The following is a 21,987-nucleotide window of genomic DNA, read 5'->3' on the forward strand; positions in this document are numbered from 1 at the left end:
AGCGGCTCCTAAGGTGACCATAGCACGGTGGTTGAAGGAGGCGGTTGCATCTGCTTACTTGGTGAAGGGTCCTGTGGTGCCTAGGGGCTGGTCTGCTCATTCCACTAGGGGAATGGCAGCCTCGTGGGCGGAGAATAGTATGATTTCTCTGTTAGATATTTGTTGGGCTGCGGTTTGGTTTTCGTTGCATTCCTTTGTGAAGCATTATAGGATTCCTGTGCATGCAAAGGACGAGGTGCGCTTTGGGGCAGCAGTTTTGACCTCTGGCCTTAGTAGGTCCCTCCCGTAAGTTAGTTACTGCTCTGGTACGTCCCACGCGTCTTGACCGGTCTGGAGGGTCGCTGAGGAAGGTGAAATTAGATCTTACCTGCTAATTTTCTTTCCTCTAGACCCTCCAGACCGGTCAAGAGCCCGCCCTGTCTGTATTGGAGGCCAGGAGGTGTGTTGGTTGGATAATTCTTGGCTGCTGTAGATTGTTGTTTCTCTAATTGCAGACTGTTTATTTTTTGTTTTGTGATAGGAGTCCGGGACAGGTGGGGCTCTTCTTTGATAGTCCACCTGTAGAAGCCCAACTGTTTTATCAAAGGCAAAGGAACATGTTTCCGTAAGAGCAAGCGGAAGATGTTTCTTGTTTTTGCAGTTTACTGTGACCACGTACAGGGTTGCTAGTTGTTGTTAGTGTTTTTTGTTTCTCTGCTTTGTCAGGGTTATACTGGCTAGTGGAGGTTCTGCACAGGTTATATATACAGGCTTCAAAAGCTTAGTGTTTTCTCAGTCTCCCTCTGCTGGTAGGAGGACATAACCCACGCGTCTTGACCGGTCTGGAGGGTCTAGAGGAAAGAAAATTAGCAGGTAAGATCTAATTTCACCTTATGCATTTCACTTTCAGTCGAAGTACCACATCACCTTTCTTGGGGACTATGTATCTCGTGCGTGGATCCCCACCTCTATGCTGAAGAACTTTAAGGAGATGTCTGCAGATGGGACTGGATTGGTGAGTGTCTTTCTTTGTACTATGAATCCCTTACCCATGATGGAATTAGGGGAGGAAGGGGAAGTAAAGCTTTATACTTTTGTGAGAGGATTGTGATAGGATTCATTGTTTCTCTGCCAAAATGCAGGAGAGATGCAGGCACACTGCTTGGTTACGTCATCCGATGGATTCCAGTGTGCTGGAGCTCTTATCTAGCTCAGAGAAGTCTTTAGAGGTGCTGAGCGTGCATAGGCATTCCCACACTAGGCAATTCTCCTCTCCCTTTGCCTCAGTATTCTGATTCTTTACTCCCTATCATTCGCTAATGTCCTTTTCCTTAGCGTCCCTCCGGACCGGACCAGGATTGGACTGTTGGGTTGTGCCCGCCTACCAGCAGGTGGAGACTGAGAAAAACTCTGACTCTAGAGAGCCAATAGGAGCCCTGGCCATGTGACCTTAGCCTCAGTATTTTCTCAGTCTCTCAGCAGGTAGGAAGTGAGCCCATTAGTCTCTCTCTCTCTCTCTTTTTGTCTATAAGATATTACAGATATATTTATAATACTTTTTCTGTGCCTGGAATCGTAATTAGAGGCTTGACAGGGTTTCTTTTCTTTCTTTAGTAGAGGAGTGTGGTAGCCGTGTTAGTCCACTCTTAAGGTTATCAATAGAAATCAAACAAAATAAAACATGGAAAAGAAAATAAGATGATACCTTTTTTATTGGACATAACTTAATACATTTCTTGATTAGCTTTCGAAGGTTGCCCTTCTTCGTCAGATCGGAAATAAGCAAATGTGCTAGCTGACAGTGTATATAAGTGAAAAACATTCAAACATAGCAATGCTTGAATGTTTTTCACTTATATACACTGTCAGCTAGCACATTTGCTTATTTCCGATCTGACGAAGAAGGGCAACCTTCGAAAGCTAATCAAGAAATGTATTAAGTTATGTCCAATAAAAAAGGTATCATCTTATTTTCTTTTCCATGTTTTATTTTGTTTGATTTCTATTGATTTTCTTTCTTTGACAGCCTCTGGGGTGTTAAGCTCGGGTGTCTCGAGTCCACCCCCCTTCCTCCCCATCTCCCTGGCTTAGCAGGGAAGGGCCGTCCCTTTCTCTGGAAAGGTGTACCGTCTTTGGGAGAGGCAGCCACTTTTAATAGTCAGCTGTTTTTAAAGAATTAAATCAAGTAAAAGAAAATTAAAAGAATTAATTCAATTGAAAGGAATTTAAAGGAAGTAGTTTTTGCTTTCCCCAGGCTTATAACGAGCAGGTAGCTCTTCTGTCTTATTCTGTTTGAAGAGTCTTTATTTTCTTTTCTGGCGGAGCTATTTAAAAAAAAAAAAAAAAAAGTGATAAGTCAGCGTCTGTGACTTTAATCGGCGTTTTTTTTGTTATCTTAATTATTTTTCCTCTGCTATCCGGCGTTGTTAGCGGCGGTAGTTGTAAAAAAAAAAAAAGAGGCGCGAACTGTTAAGCGCGTGCTCGCTCTTGGACGGGTCTGTATAGCTTGGGAGCTGTATTGACGGTTCCTGTTCGGGCCAGAGGCTAAACCATGTTTTGTGCGGCATCGGAGGCTATCTGTTTCTTCGTCGGTCCAGTCAGTGGTTTTCTCCCCCGAACTTTATTCTTCTCATTTTGGTGCGCTTGGCCGCCATTGTTTTGCTTGCAGCTTCAATTTCCCTTGACGCGGCAGCGTTTTTCTGCTTTTACTGTGTTTGGCTGTTTGTGCAATGGAAAGGAGATATTGTTTCTCCAGTAGTTGGGGCAATTGGTAGTATATTTGCCCCGAAATTAATTTTTACATGTATTTTTCAAGCTATTAAAAAAAAAAAAAAAGGAAATGCTACGATGCGAATGGCGCTCATTTTGTTTTTTCTCCGTCGGGGACTTTTTGGTTGCTAGCAATGTTGTGAATTAAAGTGCAGCTCAGTTGGCGTTTTCTTTGTTCTTGGCAAGACTCTGATTCAAAGTGCAGCTCAGTCGGGAATACTCTGTTTTTGACAATGGGGCGAATTAAATTGTATCTCAGCTCCAAAATAACCATTTTCCTATTACTTTCCCTTGTGTGTGATGTTTGGAGGAAAGGTCTTCGCTATTGTCTAGCGCAGTTTTTATGGGGGTCCAGTGTACGTCACTCTGTGTCTTTCTCATTTCCTGGTGAATAGGACTACATTTTCTAATAGTCAATTGATTAGTACTTTACAAATCTGGCCATAATATCTTAGTTCCTTTCAAGCATTTCCCTTCATGGCTATGATGTTATACAGTGTTTTTAAGAACTTAACAAACATTTTCTATGGCATAGGCTATCTGGTTCAGGTGCCATGTGGATAGAACTACATTGCCGGATAGTCTATTGTTTGGTACTTTACAATGCTGGATATAAGATCTTAATTCCTTTCAGGAAATTTTCCTCCGTGGCTATGTTCTTATGCAGTGTTTTAAGATCTTAACAAACGTTCTCTAGAGCGTAGGCTATATGGTTCAGATGCCATGTGCAATGAAATACATTGTCTGATACTCAATTGTTGTGTACTTTGCAATTCTGGACATAAGGTCTTACTTCCTTTCAGCAATTTTCTTTCATGGCTATGCTTTCTCTTTGGCATAGCAGATGACAGCTGCATACGCTACATGGTTCAGATGGTTCTCATATTCTAGGAGACTCAGTCCTGTCTACCGAGCACCCAGTTTTCTCAGCTGCTTTAGAAGGCATGTTTTATTTACGTCTTCTCTACTTTCCAACTGTCTTGGAGTTTCTCATGTGTTATCTTAGTTTTCTTCTAGGACTTACAAGATATATGTCCACTTAGGGAGTAAAGTTATCCGGTCAATTTGCATTTTCTCCCACTTAAGGATATTGGGAGGTCCTCACGCCATCTACTTGTATTTTTGTTTCCTCTATCTATTCAGCCTGGGCACATGGTAAACATTCTGGTTTTGTCCAGTATGACCATCCATAACATCTGCTATCCCTTTCTCTTCCTTACAGATTTTAGGGTCCTGTTTCAAGCTTTCTTGACGTCAGGTACAGTCTTGTCTCCTGTGGCACAAATTCACCACCTTTTCCGTAATAGGTATTTTCCAAGTCTATTCCTTTTCATTTTCATTTTATTCTTCCTCTCTCCAGAGTTTTTTTCTCTTGGAAGGAGATTCACTCATTTTCTGTGCATTTTTTGCCATAAGGGCATAAGTGTTGCCATAATGGGAAAGGCCAAGAGTCCCCATCCTGTTTTCAGATGGGGTCAATCCAGATTGCAAATACCACATTCATATCTCGTGAGTGTGCGTCTGTTCATCTCTGTACATCTCAGTGAGGAAGGAGGCATGACATGATACGAGGTTTGGGGAGATCCGGTAAAATTAAAGGCCAGTGTGTCTCAGTCCACGCTCAACATATGGTGATCCTTTCATTTTCATTCTATACATCCTCACTCCAGACCTTCCTTTCAATTGGAAGGGGATTCTTTCACTTCCTGTGCATTTTTGCTATTAGTATATGAGTATTGTCATATGGGGAAAGTCTAAGAGTCCATTAAGCCCAGCATCTTGTCCTCAGTTGTGGTCAATCCAGGTTGCAAGTACCACATTCATTTCTTATGGGTGTGGGTCGGTACATCTTAGTACATCTCAGTATAGGAGGAGTAATGTCCACGATACGAGGATGATGAGAAGGTCCTCATTACCAGTTTTCTTGCCCTGCTCTTCGGTCTCACGTCGGCTCCGCGCACTTTTTTCTTAAGTTATGGTCGTAGTAGCAGCGGCGCTCATGAAACGACGTCTTCTCGTTTCATCCTTTCCTAGATGTCTGGTTCATTACAGACAGTCTTATTGGCAGAGTTGTCAGGTCAAGCAACGGGTGGTGCATTTCGGGCACACTCTAGGTTACGGGGTGCATGTAGCCAGGTCTCTCATTTGATCTCTCTTTTGAGCTCTTGTGTGATCTCATTAGATTTCGTAGCTTGTCTCTATTTTTTCTCTCTTTGTTTAGTCAAGTTGGCGCAGACTGTTTTTGTCTTCTCTACAAGCATCCCACTTTCTGTTTTCTCTGGATGTTCTTGGGCCTTCGGCCATTACCTTGCTCTATTTTGCAGAGTAAAATTTTACTTTCTAGCTCCCAAGAAGGAATTTTTTCTTCATTCTCTTTGGAGTCTCGGTAGTCTTTTTTGGCAGCTTTTCACTCCGTCAATTTCGTGACCATTGAAAAAAAAAAAAAAAAAAAAAAAACTTCTGGGAGTTCTCAATGGATAGTACCTTAAGGGGAGGTCCCAGTTCTAGAACTACTTCTTTTCGCTCTGACCTTCCATGTGCCTCGCTCTCTTGCTAAAAAGACTTGTCAGCGGCAGAGATAGATGCCCTCTCGTATCCAGATATTTATCTCGGATGGAATTCCCTCCGCTCAGTTGGCCTCTGTATTCTCACTAGTGCAGCACTTGGGTCTGGTGGTTGAGATTGAGCATTCTTCCTGTAAGTATGCCGGGAGCATATACACAGTGAGCAGTTTTTTGATGGCTGCATCTGTGAAAATATATATGTATATTTATAGTTCTACTACATGAGTACATATTTAATTCCACACTGGGAAAAGCTCAAAGGTCCTATCGAGCCCACCTTTCGGTCCACAGCCAATCCAGACCATGAGCACCTGGCTAGATTCCTAAACGTACAAACATTCTGTACATGTTATTCCTGGAACTATGTAGTGTTTTATGGACTTCTATATGTATCTAACAGATGAAAGGTACTAACAAGTGTCTACTGTTGATTTATTCCCGTTTTCACTAATTGGGGTCTACGACAAGAGTCTCAGGTGATCTGCTTACAGAGGCAACAGCTACAGATGATTCTTTCTCTCTCATTTGAATTGCGCTCTGAGATATGTTTCCTTCATGTTGGGTAACTGCAGCGGCTGTCAGTTTATTTGGACCTTCAGTCTAGTTTGCAGTAAGGATTTAGGTACCTTCTTCTTCTGCATAGTATTTAACTGCATTCTTGTTTTTACCTATTTAGCTTCTAGTGATCAGGTACTTTCTCACTGACAGGCTTTACATACTTCCAATCTGTTGCTAGGTCAGCAATAGTCTACGATATCTGGAGTATTGTACTTCAGGATCTCGGTTTCCACTTTCTCAGCTGAGGTAGATTCATTGCAGTTTTTTGTTTCCAGGCGGCTCTGCTTCTACCTTTGCCATCTTTCTTTCAGTCGTTTTTTTTTTTTTTTTTTCTCGAGTCTCTCTGTCCTTTGCGCTGCACTGATAGTGCGGTAGGGGACATTATATAGCGGCCACTTGGTAGGGGACAATGTTCAGCGTCGCTTGAACTTTTCAGCTTTTTTGCTTTGTAGTCATTCTATTTAGTTTATTGGCGGTTCTTGGATCGTCAAGCTTTTGGCTTCATATTCATCCTAGTTTGGGTGTTTTCAGGGACTCTACCGCATTCTCAATGTCTGTCCCTCCCGTAAGATTACTGCTTTGGTACTTCCCAACAGTCCAATCCTGGTCCGGTCCGGAGGGACGCTAAGGAAGCAAATTAGCAGGTAAGATCTAATTTCTCCTTCTCTTCAAACCCAGGGAAGTTACTTTAAAAAAATCAGGTAAATATTAAGCCAGGGGTGATAGGTGTTTTTTTTATTTATTTATTTTTTTAAACACCAGCTGATGTGGTTGAATTCAGGATATTTAGTGCCATTCAGTGGCTGGTGTTGAATATCCGCATAGGGTGGTCAATGCTGGCACTATTCAGATAGTGGCAATATTGTTGCAGTTAAACTCCAAATTGATGGCTATCTCTGATTGGTTAGGGCAGTGGTTCCCAAACTTGGTCCTGGAGGCACCTGAGCCAGTCATGGTTTCAGGATATCCACAATGAATACTCATGAGAAAAATTTGCATTCACTGCCTCCACTGCATGCAGATCTATTTCATGAATATTCATTGTAATATCTTCCAATTAAGTAACCACTATAAATAATTATGCAAAAGCATATATTTATTTTATATATATATATATATATATTTATTTTATATATAAAACAATTCTTTCTAATACAAAACTTTTTTCTTTTAGCATATCCTGATTTTTCATCTAACACACATCATTCATACCACTCATTCATACCTCACTCCTTCATGATTCATTTCCATTAATCTGTATTTGACAAGAGCACTTTATTGTGGAACATAAGAGGAATGGACATTGTTGGATACAGTAGTAAAGCAGAGTAAAGCAACAGGATATCAAGTTTTTAAATCTAAAACATCATTATCAGCAGTGGAACTGAAGGACTATTGTTGAGAACGTGTACTGAGGAATTCAGACTCAGGTCAATGTGTGATTTAGTAAACCACCAGGTTTTATTGAAAGAACATACTAGTCACAATTGTTATTTGATGTTACATTAATGGTCTTGAATTTCTGTGGATATATAATGGAAATTCCATATCATCAAGCTGATCAATCCATAGACTGGTGGGTTGTGTCCATCTACCAGCAGGTGGAGATAGAGAGCAAACTTTTGCCTCCCTATATGTGGTCATGTGCTGCCGGAAACTCCTCAGTATGTTCTCTATCTCAGCAGGTGGTGGTCACACACAGCAGCAGCTCTGGCTAGGCCTCCAAGCCTAATCCTTAGGTTTTGTTGAGGCCTGGGGTTGAGGGCTCTTTTGAGCAAGTGCAAACCTGGTGGTGCCAGGTCCCTCCTTTTCTCCCCCCTCCCGCTGGCTCCGTTTAAAAAAAAAAAAAAAAATTTTTAAACGTCTTTAAAGGCGTTTAATTCGACGTTTCTTTAAACGTTCATTGCAGCTACTCACTGGGACACCAGTTCGTTACAGCTCGGAGCGGCAAGCAGGTAATTTTACCTTTCCATATCATCAAGCTGATCAATCCATAGACTGGTGGGTTGTGTCCATCTACCAGCAGGTGGAGATAGAGAGCAAACTTTTGCCTCCCTATATGTGGTCATGTGCTGCCGGAAACTCCTCAGTATGTTCTCTATCTCAGCAGGTGGTGGTCACACACAGCAGCAGCTCTGGCTAGGCCTCCAAGCCTAATCCTTAGGTTTTGTTGAGGCCTGGGGTTGAGGGCTCTTTTGAGCAAGTGCAAACCTGGTGGTGCCAGGTCCCTCCTTTTCTCCCCCCTCCCGCTGGCTCCGTTAAAAAAAAAAAAAAAAAAAATTTTAAACGTCTTTAAAGGCGTTTAATTCGACGTTTCTTTAAACGTTCATTGCAGCTACTCACTGGGACACCAGTTCGTTACAGCTCGGAGCGGCAAGCAGGTAATTTTACCTTTTTATAGCGGGCAGGGGGTTCCCCGATTCTTCTCCTCGTGGCAATGGCGTCGGAGGGCGAGGGCGCAAAGGGTCGCTCCCCGGATCGCTGGAGCGCTTCTAGAGGGGATGCGGGGGTTTTACAACCTGATTCGCCCTTGATGGGTGATAGTTTAGTGACCGATGAATGTCCCGGTCGTTCCTCCGGCGTGGCGGTTTTTTCCCGCCATAAACGCCCATCCCCCGCTCCTCGCCTCCGCCATCTTGGCCGGCCACGCGGCTCGGACGGCTTCTTCGGGGCCGCCCTTGAGGTTGGAGACATTAATGCCATGAACGCCCTTAATTTGGGCGACTGCACAAAAGCGGCTAAAGTTAAGCGCCGTTCTTCCCGCGCGGCTCCTTCACGGAGTTTCGCGCCGGACGCCATTTTGGATGCGCAGCATGTCTCTCCCCCGCTATTGCGAGCGCCGGTTGAGAGTGCGTCTAGGGCTGTTGCCCAGGCTGCGGAAGTGCACAGTCTGGGGGGTTTCTCCCCCGAGTTTGTTTTGCTGCTGCATCAGGCTTTCCTCATGCAAAACGCTGCCCCTGCTCCCTCTTCTGATAAAGAGGTTGAGGTTCCCAGAGGTAAACGCCCTCGGGTTGATTTCCAGGCCTTGGAGGACTTTTGTCTCCTCCGATGTAGATGAGGGCAGCGTGTCTGAGGTCTCCCAACGATCCTTTGCGGATTCCTTGGAGGAGATAGATCCCCGCTCGGATGGAGCGGATGACCCCTCTGCAGTGTGGCTTTTTAGTCCAGAGGATTTGCCCAACCTGTTGTTACAGGCCATGGACACTTTGAAGATTTCCTCTCCGGAGGACGTCTCTCCCTCAGCCCCTGTTGGCTCTGCCATTATGCTGGGGACGAAGCGCCCGCCTAGAACCTTCCACGTGCATGATGCCATGCACACCTTAATTGCGGCTCAATGGGATGTCCCGGAAACGAGCCTTAAAGTGGCTAGGGCTATGTCCCGCCTCTATCCTTTGGCTGTGAGTGAACGTGAGGCCTATCTGTGGCCTACCGTGGATTCTTTAATCACTGCGGTGACTAAGAAAACGGCGTTGCCGGTGGAAGGTGGCACGGCCCTAAAGGACGCCCAAGACAGAAGATTGGAGGCGGCCTTAAGGTCGTCCTTGGAGGCAGCTGCTTTAAGTTTGCAGGCCTCAGTTTGCGGCTCCTATGTGGCCAGGGCGTGCCGGACTATGGTGCAGCGGGCTTCCCCCTCGGATCATTCCTTGAGGGCTGATTGGCCGGCCCTGGAATCGGGCTTAGCCTATTTGGCAGACTTGCTGTATGATGTCTGGAGAGCCTCAGCTAAAGGCATGGCTCAGACAGTCTCTGCGCGGCGGTGGCTTTGGCTGAAACATTGGTCTGCTGACCACGCCTCTAAATCCCGCCTGGCTAGATTGCCTTTTAAAGGCAAGCTGCTCTTGGGGTCGAGCTGGACAAAATCGTGACCGATCTCGGCACGTCTAAGGGCAAGAAATTACCAGAGGTCAGGGCTCGGGTTAGTACTCGTCCCGATACCTCCATACCGCCCGGGCAAGTCGGGTTCCTCTGCCCCCTCTTCCTTCAAGAGGAATTTCTCCCCCAAGCAGCATTCCTTTCGCAGAGACCGCCGTCCCGGAGGTGCTCCCTCCGGTCCTCCCCCAGGGTCTCGTACCCAATGACGGGGCCTTGGTCCACGCCCCAGTGCAGATTGGAGGACGGCTGTCCTCGTTTCTGGGCGAGTGGACCACTATAACTTCAGACGCGTGGGTGCTGGAAGTCATCAGAGACGGCTACAAGCTAGAGTTCTGCCAACCCTTAAGAGACGGGTTTGTACTCTCTCCCTGCAAGTCTCCGGTCAAGCTGTGGTAGTGCAGCAGACCTTGGACAACCTGATCCGCCTGGGTGCGGTCGTTCCGGTGCCAAAAAATCAGATTGGCAAGGGACGTTACTCCATTTACTTTGTGGTTCCAAAGAAAGGAGGTTCTGTCCGGCCTATCCTCGACCTCAAAGGGGTCAATCGGGCCTGGAAAGTGAGGCACTTTCGCATGGAGACTCCTCTCTGTTATAGCGGCAGTGAAGGCAGGAGAGTTCTTGGCTTCCTTGGACATCAAGGAAGCGTACCTGCATATTCCCATCTGGCCTCCTCTCCAACGCTTTCTGCGTTTTACAGTCCTGAGACGACACTTCCAGTTCAGAGCCCTCCCTTTCGGGTTGGCTACTGCTCCGCGGACCTTTTCCAAAGTAATGGGGGTCATAGCGGCCTTCCTGCTAAAGGAAGGAGTACAAGTCCATCCTTATCTGGACGACTGGTTGATCCGAGCCCCCTCTTATGCAGAGTGCGGCAAAGCTATGGACCGGGTAGTTGCTCTTTTGAGCTCCCTGGTCTGGATCATCAACTGGAAGAAGAGCCAGCTGCGCCCGACTCAGTCCCTGGTGTATCTGGGAGTTCGATTCGACACCCAAGTGGGCAGAGTGTTCCTGCCAGACAATCGGATTGTCAAGCTTCAGGCTCAGGTGGACTAGTTCCTAGTAGCCTCTCCTATTCGGGCTTGGGACTACGTGCAGCTGTTGGGCTCTATGACGGCCACGATGGAAGTAGTGCCCTGGGCCAGGGCTCATATGAGACCACTACAGCTATCTCTGCTGCTGCGCTGGACTCCGATGTCGGAGGATTATGCTGTGCGCCTTCCCGTGGACCCAGCAGTGCGCAAGGCGCTGAGCTGGTGGACGCAGACAGACAAGTTGTCTGCAGGATTGCCTCTGGTGACCCCGGAGTGGATTGTCGTCACGACAGACGCCTCTTTGATGGGCTGGGGAGCCCACTGCTTGGGAAGGACAGCGCAGGGGCTCTAGTCTCCTGCAGAGGCAAGTGGTCTATCAACCTCCTGGAACTCAGAGCCATTCGCTTGGTGTTATTGGAGTTCATCCCGGTACTCGTGTTGAAGCCTGTACGGGTCCTGTCGGACAATGCCACGGCTGTGGCCTATATCAACCGCCAGGGAGGTACCAGAGCGCCCCTCTAGCCAAGGAGGCTATGAGTCTTTGCCAGTGGGCGGAAGCGAACCTGGAGCAGCTTTCAGCGGCCCACATTGCCGGAGTCATGAATGTCAAGGCGGACTTTCTCAGTCGCCATACCTTGGAGCCCGGAGAGTGGCAACTATCTACTCAGGCGTTCTTGGACATCACGAAGCGCTGGGGCCAGCCGAGCCTAGATCTGATGGCGTCATCGGCCAATGGCCAAGTGCCGCGCTTTTTCAGCAGAGGACGGGACCCTCGATCCCTGGGAGTAGATGCTCTTCTCCAACAGTGGCCGACACAAGAGCTCCTCTATGTGTTCCCGCCCTGGCCCATGTTGGGCAGGGTGCTAGACCGGGTGGCAAAGCATCCCGGCAGGGTAATCCTGGTGGGTCCGGATTGGCCCAGACGTCCCTGGTATGCGGACTTGTTCAGGCTCTCAGTCGACGATCCTCTGCGGCTGTCAGTGGAGCAGGGCCTGTTACATCAGGGTCCCGTGGTGATGGAGGATCCCTCTCCCTTTGGTCTTACGGCCTGGCTATTGAGCGGCAGCGTCTGAGGAAGAAGGGCTTCTCAGACAAGGTCATCGCCACTATGCTGAGAGCGAGGAAGCGCTCTACTTCTACTGCTTACGCCAGGGTTTGGCGTATCTTTGCAGCATGGTGTGAAGCAGGCTCACTTTCTCCCTTCACTGCTCCAATTTCTTCAGTGTTGGCGTTCCTGCAAGAAGGTCTGGAGAAAGGCCTGTCGCTCAGTTTCCTTAAAGTCCAGGTAGCGGCTCTGGCTTGCTTCAGGGGCCGCCTGAAGGGTGCTTCCCTGGCTTCGCAGCCAGATGTGGTGCGCTTTCTCAAGGGAGTTAATCACCTGCGCCCTCCTCTGCACTCAGTGGTGCCTGCGTGGAATCTCAACCTGGTGCTAAGAGCATTGCAGAAGCCGCCTTTGGAACCCTTGTCGAGGGCATCTCTGAAAGACCTGACGTTGAAAGCAGTCTTTTTGGTGGCTATCACTTCAGACAGAAGAGTTTCCGAGCTCCAGGCGCTCTCATGTCGAGAGCCTTTTCTGCAGTGCACTGAGGCAGGAGTGACTATTCGCACAGTGCCTTCCTTCCTGCCCAAGATTGGTTCTCGCTTCCATGTGAATCAGCAGCTCTGTCTCCCTTCCTTTCGTAGGGAGGACTACCCAGAGGAGTACTCCGCTCTTGAATATCTGGATGTGAGACGAGTCATCATCAGATACTTGGAAGTGACCAATGATTTCCGGAAATCGGATCATCTGTTTGTCCTGTTTGCAGGTCCTCGTAAGGGTCTGCAGGCTGCTAAGCCTACAGTGGCAAGATGGGTCCAGGAAGCCATTGCAGCGGCTTATGTGGCCGCGGGGAAGGTGCCGCCTATCCAGCTGAAGGCTCACTCCACGAGAGCTCAGGCGGCCTCGATGGCAGAGGCCGGATCCGTCTCCTTGGAAGAGATATGCAAGGCGGCAACGTGGGCTTCGGCTCATACATTCTCCAAGCATTACCGTTTGACTGTGGCTGCACGGGCGGAGGCCCGGTTTGGAGCTTCAGTGTTGAGGTCAGGGATTTCTATGTCCCGCCCTGGGTGAGTACTGCTTCGGTACATCCCACCAGTCTATGGATTGATCAGCTTGATGATATGGAAGGTAAAATTATGTATAATCATACCTGATAATTTTCTTTCCATTAATCATAGCTGATCAATCCATAGCCCCTCCCAGATATCTGTACTGTTTATATTCTGGTTGAATTTTAGGTTCAAGTTTAGCCTTCAGTTACTTCAGGAGGACTTCGTGTTCAAGTTCTTCTTTCACTTGGATTCTTCAAGAGTTGAGACGACTTTGTGTTACAGTGAGCTGCTGCATTCCTCTCCCCTCCGTTTTACGGGGCTGGATTGAGACATAAATTCTGCCGGCACTCCCTCCCGCTTCGTGCGGCTGTAGGGCAGCTTTGTACCCCTCCCGCTTCGGCGGTGTTAGGGTCAGTCAGCTCCTCCCGCGGTTGCGGTTGCAGGATAAGCCAGATCCCCCCGCATCGGCGGGTGTGGTGTCCCTCCCCCGCTCCGCGGGGATGAGCTGGACGGATTCCCCTCCCCCACTTGTGTGGGGATGAGCTGGGTTAATTCCCCTCCCCCGTTTCGGCGGTGGTGAGCTGGGCAGAGTGTCCCTTCGTGGGTGTAATTCTCTAAGTGCTGAGTCCTGCGGATGGAGCTTTGATATCGACATACTGAGGAGTTTCCGGCAGCACATGACCACATATAGGGAGGCAAAAGTTTGCTCTCTATCTCCACCTGCTGGTAGATGGACACAACCCACCAGTCTATGGATTGATCAGCTATGATTAATGGAAAGAAAATTATCAGGTATGATTATACATAATTTTACCTTTTATAGCGGGCAGGGGGTTCCCCGATTCTTCTCCTCGTGGCAATGGCGTCGGAGGGCGAGGGCGCAACGGGTCGCTCCCCGGATCGCTGGAGCGCTTCTAGAGGGGATGCGGGGGTTTTACAACCTGATTCGCCCTTGATGGGTGATAGTTTAGTGACCGATGAATGTCCCGGTCGTTCCTCCGGCGTGGCGGTTTTTTCCCGCCATAAACGCCCTTCCCCCGCTCCTCGCCTCCGCCATCTTGGCCGGCCACGCGGCTCGGACGGCTTCTTCGGGGCCGCCCTTGAGGTTGGAGACATTAATGCCATGAACGCCCTTAATTTGGGCGACGGCACAAAAGCGGCTAAAGTTAAGCGCCGTTCTTCCCGCGCGGCTCCTTCACGGAGTTTCGCGCCGGACGCCATTTTGGATGCGCAGCATGTCTCCCCCCCGCTGTTGCGAGCGCCGGTTGAGAGTGCGTCTAGGGCTGTTGCCCAGGCTGCGGAAGTGCACAGTCTGGCGGGTTTCTCCCCCGAGTTTGTTTTGCTGCTGCATCAGGCTTTCCTCATGCAAAACGCTGCCCCTGCTCCCTCTTCTGATAAAGAGGTTGAGGTTCCCAGAGGTAAACGCCCTCGGGTTGATTTCCAGGCCTTGGAGGACTTTTGTCTCTTCCGATGTAGATGAGGGCAGCGTGTCTGAGGTCTCCCAACGATCCTTTGCGGATTCCTTGGAGGAGATAGATCCCCGCTCGGATGGAGCGGATGACCCCTCTGCAGCGCGGCTTTTTAGCCCAGAGGATTTGCCCAACCTGTTGTTACAGGCCATGGACACTTTGAAGATTTCCTCTCCGGAGGACGTCTCTCCCTCAGCCCCTGTTGGCTCTGCCATTATGCTGGGGACGAAGCGCCCGCCTAGAACCTTCCACGTGCATGATGCCATGCACACCTTAATTGCGGCTCAATGGGATGTCCCGGAAACGAGCCTTAAAGTGGCTAGGGCTATGTCCCGCCTCTATCCTTTGGCTGTGAGTGAACGTGAGGCCTATCTGTGGCCTACCGTGGATTCTTTAATCACTGCGGTGACTAAGAAAACAGCGTTGCCGGTGGAAGGTGGCACGGCCCTAAAGGACGCCCAAGACAGAAGATTGGAGGCGGCCTTAAGGTCGTCCTTTGAGGCAGCTGCTTTAAGTTTGCAGGCCTCAGTTTGCAGCTCCTATGTGGCCAGGGCGTGCCGGACTATGGTGCAGCGGGCTTCCCCCTCGGATCATTCCTTGAGGGCTGATTGGCCGGCCCTGGAATCGGGCTTAGCCTATTTGGCAGACTTGCTGTATGATGTCTGGAGAGCCTCAGCTAAAGGCATGGCTCAGACAGTCTCTGCGCGGCGGTGGCTTTGGCTGAAACATTGGTCTGCTGACCACGCCTCTAAATCCCGCCTGGCTAGATTGCCTTTTAAAGGCAAGCTGCTCTTTGGGGTCGAGCTGGACAAAATCGTGACCGATCTCGGCACGTCTAAGGGCAAGAAATTACCAGAGGTCAGGGCTCGGGTTAGTACTCGTCCCGATACCTCCAGAGGACGGTTGCAGGAAGCCCATCGGTACCGCCCGGGCAAGTCGGGTTCCTCTGCCCCCTCTTCCTTCAAGAGGAATTTCTCCCCCAAGCAGCATTCCTTTCGCAGAGACCGCCGTCCCGGAGGTGCTCCCTCCGGTCCTCCCCCAGGGTCTCGTACCCAATGACGGGGCCTTGGTCCACGCCCCAGTGCAGATTGGAGGACGGCTGTCCTCGTTTCTGGGCGAGTGGACCACTATAACTTCAGACGCGTGGGTGCTGGAAGTCATCAGAGACGGCTACAAGCTAGAGTTCTGCCAACCCTTAAGAGACGGGTTTGTACTCTCTCCCTGCAAGTCTCCGGTCAAGCTGTGGTAGTGCAGCAGACCTTGGACAACCTGATCCGCCTGGGTGCGGTCGTTCCGGTGCCAAAAAATCAGATTGGCAAGGGACGTTACTCCATTTACTTTGTGGTTCCAAAGAAAGGAGGTTCTGTCCGGCCTATCCTCGACCTCAAAGGGGTCAATCGGGCCTGGAAAGTGAGGCACTTTCGCATGGAGACTCTCCGCTCTGTTATAGCGGCAGTGAAGGCAGGAGAGTTCTTGGCTTCCTTGGACATCAAGGAAGCGTACCTGCATATTCCCATCTGGCCTCCTCTCCAACGCTTTCTGCGTTTTACAGTCCTGAGACGACACTTCCAGTTCAGAGCCCTCCCTTTCGGGTTGGCTACTGCTCCGCGGACCTTTTCCAAAGTAATGGGGGTCATAGCGGCCTTCCTGCTAAAGGAAGGAGTACAAGTCCATCCTTATCTGGACGACTGGTTGATCCGAGCCCCCTCTTATGCAGAGTGCGGCAAAGCTATGGACCGGGTAGTTGCTCTTTTGAGCTCCCTGGTCTGGATCATCAACTGGAAGAAGAGCCAGCTGCGCCCGACTCAGTCCCTGGTGTATCTGGGAGTTCGATTCGACACCCAAGTGGGCAGAGTGTTCCTGCCAGACAATCGGATTGTCAAGCTTCAGGCTCAGGTGGACTAGTTCCTAGTAGCCTCTCCTATTCGGGCTTGGGACTACGTGCAGCTGTTGGGCTCTATGACGGCCACGATGGAAGTAGTGCCCTGGGCCAGGGCTCATATGATACCACTACAGCTATCTCTGCTGCTGCGCTGGACTCCGATGTCGGAGGATTATGCTGTGCGCCTTCCCGTGGACCCAGCAGTGCGCAAGGCGCTGAGCTGGTGGACGCAGACAGACAAGTTGTCTGCAGGATTGCCTCTGGTGACCCCGGAGTGGATTGTCGTCACGACAGACGCCTCTTTGATGGGCTGGGGAGCCCACTGCTTGGGAAGGACAGCGCAGGGGCTCTAGTCTCCTGCAGAGGCAAGTGGTCTATCAACCTCCTGGAACTCAGAGCCATTCGGTTGGTGTTATTGGAGTTCATCCCGGTACTGGTGTTGAAGCCTGTACGGGTCCTGTCGGACAATGCCACGGCTGTGGCCTATATCAACCGCCAGGGAGGTACCAAGAGCGCCCCTCTAGCCAAGGAGGCTATGAGTCTTTGCCAGTGGGCGGGAGCGAACCTGGAGCAGCTTTCAGCGGCCCACATTGCCGGAGTCATGAATGTCAAGGCGGACTTTCTCAGTCGCCATACCTTGGAGCCCGGAGAGTGGCAACTATCTGCTCAGGCGTTCTTGGACATCACGAAGCGCTGGGGCCAGCCGAGCCTAGATCTGATGGCGTCATCGGCCAATGGCCAAGTGCCGCGCTTTTTCAGCAGAGGACGGGACCCTCGATCCCTGGGAGTAGATGCTCTTCTCCAACAGTGGCCGACACAAGAGCTCCTCTATGTGTTCCCGCCCTGGCCCATGTTGGGCAGGGTGCTAGACCGGGTGGCAAGCATCCCGGCAGGGTAATCCTGGTGGGTCCGGATTGGCCCAGATGTCCCTGGTATGCGGACTTGTTCAGGCTCTCAGTCGACGATCCTCTGCGGCTGTCAGTGGAGCAGGGCCTGTTACATCAGGGTCTCCCTTTGGTCTTACGGCCTGGCTATTGAGCGGCAGCGTCTGAGGAAGAAGGGCTTCTCAGACAAGGTCATCGCCACTATGCTGAGAGCGAGGAAGCGCTCTACTTCTACTGCTTACGCCAGGGTTTGGCGTATCTTTGCAGCATGGTGTGAAGCAGGCTCACTTTCTCCCTTCACTGCTCCAATTTCTTCAGTGTTGGCATTCCTGCAAGAAGGTCTGGAGAAAGGCCTGTCGCTCAGTTCCCTTAAAGTCCAGGTAGCGGCTCTGGCTTGCTTCAGGGGCCGCCTGAAGGGTGCTTCCCTGGCTTCGCAGCCAGATGTGGTGCGCTTTCTCAAGGGAGTTAATCACCTGCGCCCTCCTCTGCACTCAGTGGTGCCTGCGTGGAATCTCAACCTGGTGCTAAGAGCATTGCAGAAGCCGCCTTTGGAACCCTTGTCGAGGGCATCTCTGAAAGACCTGACGTTGAAAGCAGTCTTTTTGGTGGCTATCACTTCAGCCAGAAGAGTTTCCGAGCTCCAGGCGCTCTCATGTCGAGAGCCTTTTCTGCAGTTCACTGAGGCAGGAGTGACTATTCGCACAGTGCCTTCCTTCCTGCCCAAGATTGGTTCTCGCTTCCATGTGAATCAGCAGCTCTGTCTCCCTTCCTTTCGTAGGGAGGACTACCCAGAGGAGTACTCCGCTCTTGAATATCTGGATGTGAGACGAGTCATCATCAGATACTTGGAAGTGACCAATGATTTCCGGAAATCGGATCATCTGTTTGTCCTGTTTGCAGGTCCTCGTAAGGGTCTGCAGGCTGCTAAGCCTACAGTGGCAAGATGGGTCAAGGAAGCCATTGCAGCGGCTTATGTGGCCGCGGGGAAGGTGCCGCCTATCCAGCTGAAGGCTCACTCCACGAGAGCTCAGGCGGCCTCGATGGCAGAGGCCGGATCCGTCTCCTTGGAAGAGATATGCAAGGCGGCAACGTGGGCTTCGGCTCATACATTCTCCAAGCATTACCGTTTGACTGTGGCTGCACGGGCGGAGGCCCGGTTTGGAGCTTCAGTGTTGCGGTCAGGGATTTCTATGTCCCGCCCTGGGTGAGTACTGCTTCGGTACATCCCACCAGTCTATGGATTGATCAGCTTGATGATATGGAAGGTAAAATTATGTATAATCATACCTGATAATTTTCTTTCCATTAATCATAGCTGATCAATCCATAGCCCCTCCCAGATATCTGTACTGTTTATATTCTGGTTGAATTTTAGGTTCAAGTTTAGCCTTCAGTTACTTCAGGAGGACTTCGTGTTCAAGTTCTTCTTTCACTTGGATTCTTCAAGAGTTGAGACGAGTTTGTGTTACAGTGAGCTGCTGCATTCCTCTCCCCTCCGTTTTACGGGGCTGGATTGAGACATAAATTCTGCCGGCACTCCCTCCCGCTTCGTGCGGCTGTAGGGCAGCTTTGTACCCCTCCCGCTTCGGCGGTGTTAGGGTCAGTCAGCTCCTCCCGCGGTTGCAGGATAAGCCAGATCCCCCCGCATCGGCGGGTGTGGTGTCCCTCCCCCGCTCCGCGGGGATGAGCTGGACGGATTCCCCTCCCCCACTTGTGTGGGGATGAGCTGGGTTAATTCCCCTCCCCCGTTTCGGCGGTGGTGAGCTGGGCAGAGTGTCCCTTCGTGGGTGTAATTCTCTAAGTGCTGAGTCCTGCGGATGGAGCTTTGATATCGACATACTGAGGAGTTTCCGGCAGCACATGACCACATATAGGGAGGCAAAAGTTTGCTCTCTATCTCCACCTGCTGGTAGATGGACACAACCCACCAGTCTATGGATTGATCAGCTATGATTAATGGAAAGAAAATTATCAGGTATGATTATACATAATTTTACCTTAATCATGAAGGAGTGAGGTATGAATGAATGATGTGTGTTAGATGAAGAAGCAGGATATGCTAAAAGAAAAAAGTTTTGTATTAGAAAGAATTGTTTTATATATATATATATATATATATATACTAGTAAAAAAGGCCCATTTCCGAAACCAATGAAACGGGCGCTAGCATGTGGCTTTTTTTGTGTGTGTGTGTGTGTATGTGTCACAGAGTTATTTTGTGTGTGTGTGAGGGTGCGGTGTGTGTGCAGGTTGTTGATGTGTGTCTTTTTTTGTTTTGTTTTGTTTTTTGCTTGGGGGTTGGGGGATGTGCTGTGCTGTGCTGTGCTGTGCTGGCAAAGTGGGTTGGATTGGTGTGTGGCTTTGAGGGTGTGTTTCTGTTGTATTGTGTGTGTGTGGTTTTGTCTGTCAAGGAGGTTTGTGGAGGGGTCTCTGTTGTTGAAATGTAAATGTGGTTGTAGGGGGGGTCAGCCTTTGCTTAGTGTTGTTTTTTTTTTCCAGGTTTTTTTTTTTTTGTGTTGTGCTGAGGCAGCAGTGTTGTTTTAGATGGGCGGAAGGTAGAGGAGCACGATCTTTGTCTGTCGGTATTTTTTGGCCGTTTCAGGGCTGCTGTAGGGGAATGATGGAAGAGAAATGTGCTGTTGGAAGCAGCGCCATCTTTTTCCATTGGGCTGGGGTTCTGGGCATCCTGGAGGTGGGTGACTGCTTGCCTGAGGACGGGGATGGTTGTTTTAAGTTGGCGGAAGGGAGAAGAGCACGGTCTCGGGCCGTCGGGGGGTGATCCGGTATGTTTGGTCCATTTCAGGCCGGCTGCAGGGGAATGCTGGAACATTTATGCGCTGCAGGAATCAGCGCCGTCTTTTTCCGGGTGCTTGGGGAATCCCCGAGGTGGGAGACAGCTTGGCTGGGGATGGTTGGGCACGTCCTTGGCCGCTTCGGCAAAAGGGGAAGAGGAAGGGGGTGGGGAGTTACCTGCAGCCGCCTGAGAAACCATGTATTCTTTGTTTGTTTTGTATTATTAGTTTGCATTTCTGTTGAAGAAAGAGTGGATGCCTTTCGAATGATGGAGGTGGTGCGTCGGTGTGCGGTTGTTTCGTTAGTTTGGCAGCCAGTCTCCAGCGATTCCTAGGCAGGGAAGGAGTACTTCTCCCCCTTCCTTGGTCGCTGTTTGCTGCTGGCTGGGTCGCGGGTAATCCTTCCAGCTGGGCCGCAGCTTGTCCTGTTCGCCCACGTCCCAGATGGTGACGGGCACGTTGTTTTCCGGCTCCTCCGACTCCATGTCAAACGATCCCAAATATAGTCTGTGCTATAGGCCCTCTGGCACTCTTCAGTACTGGCATTAGGCATTTAAAAAATTCTCTCCTCCCCCCCCCCCCCCCCCCCAGTCTATTTTTGCACATACCCACAGCAAGAATATTCTCTCGTTCCAGCAGTGGTTCTGTGCTCTCCGTGCTGCACAGATAATGAGCCATTCTGCTGGGGAATGCTCCTCTCTTATTGTCACGTAGTTTCCTCTGATTGGTCAGTCTTACGTTGCCTGGGAACGGTGTTGTGATGGTCCTTTATGTTTCAGAATGTTGAGGGTTTTTTTCTGATTGGTCCGTCATGCGAGGGCGGGGCAGAGAGACATGGTCAGTGTTGTGGCTTCACCACCATGAATCCATGAACCCTTCAGGGAGTGACTGAGTGACTTCAGAACGTTGTCTTCAGAACGTTGAGGGTGAGTTTTATTATAGTAGATAATCCATTAAATCTGCAAAGGCACAGTAATAGAGCTACAAAACGTCCAGGAATACAACCTTTTAGGAATTTTCTCCTTCACTCGCCCCAAGAGGGCATCACCCAGACCACATGTAATTCAACCATCCACTATGATGGGGCAGCAAAGTCTAGCCCAAGGCCTGTATATTTTCTCTCATTTATGGGTAGAGTACCACTTCTCTGCTAAAATCTTCTCTATATCATGGATATACCAAAGCTTGGAAAACCACTTCTGATATTGGGGTACCCCCTCAAACTTCCAAGCCCTAGTCTGCACTAGCTTTGCTGCATGAAAACAATGTCTCAACAGCATATTTTGGCTCAGAGTCAAACCAGCATCCTCCTATTAAACTAGAAGGTGCTTGGATCCCAAAGAATCACCTCCTGGTTCACTTCTGAATTCTATGATGAATGGTTTCCAATACACCCTAGCACTGGGATGCATCATATGGCCCATCATTCCTCTCCCAGCATATCTCCTCCAGCAAGCTGAGCTCCAGCAAGAAAACAATGATGCAGTCTCACTGTAGTTAGATACCATCTATAAAAGACCTTCACATTGTTCTCTTGAATGTTAATGACCACCGAGATCTTTGCCAGAGCCAACTCCATCTGCTCCCAAACTTGAATTTGTAATGTACCCTCAGCTTAACACAGTCAATGAGGATAAACTTTAGATCCTTGACTCCACAATTGTTTGGAAATAGCAGAAATTAGATCTTGGGGGTGGAGTTAACATGGCATTCTGACTAGATGCGCTTGTGCAGAGCTCCTGCCTTACCTTGATTTCCTGCTGATTTCTGGCTTCTTTGTTGTATGGAGTGCAAACGAAAGGACAAGCAGTATCCTGCACAGACATCGACACTGGCATGGGGCCTGATGGACAACTTTCTGTGTCCAGGAATGCTGTTAGCTTAGGGTGGCTTGCTTCTGGTTTCGGAGGTGGAAAGTGGCTCACTGAACCAGTTAGAGCTGGAAGTTTCAATGAGCCCGGAGACACAAATACCACCACCTCTGCCAAGTGGAATATCAGCTGAGTCATCTCTGGCAGGGCAGGGAATAGTACAGGCTCAAGTCCTGTCTGTAGCGGTTTCCTTGGCACTGCAGGGAGTGGTTGTGGTTCCTCAG

General features: G+C 49.6%; 1 protein-coding gene across 1 annotated transcript in view; it reads left to right on the forward strand.

The window, feature by feature from the left end:
* Positions 1-21,987, forward strand: part of ZCWPW1 (zinc finger CW-type and PWWP domain containing 1) — a 230,803-nt gene that overhangs the window by 191,693 nt on the left and 17,123 nt on the right. Inside the window, exon 11 of the mRNA XM_030188050.1 lies at positions 890-994. Coding sequence (XP_030043910.1) covers positions 890-994 — 105 coding nt within the window. The remainder of the gene's footprint in view (positions 1-889; positions 995-21,987) is intronic.

The sequence above is a fragment of the Microcaecilia unicolor genome, chromosome 14 (assembly GCF_901765095.1).
Source record: "Microcaecilia unicolor chromosome 14, aMicUni1.1, whole genome shotgun sequence".
Taxonomy (NCBI): domain Eukaryota; kingdom Metazoa; phylum Chordata; class Amphibia; order Gymnophiona; family Siphonopidae; genus Microcaecilia; species Microcaecilia unicolor.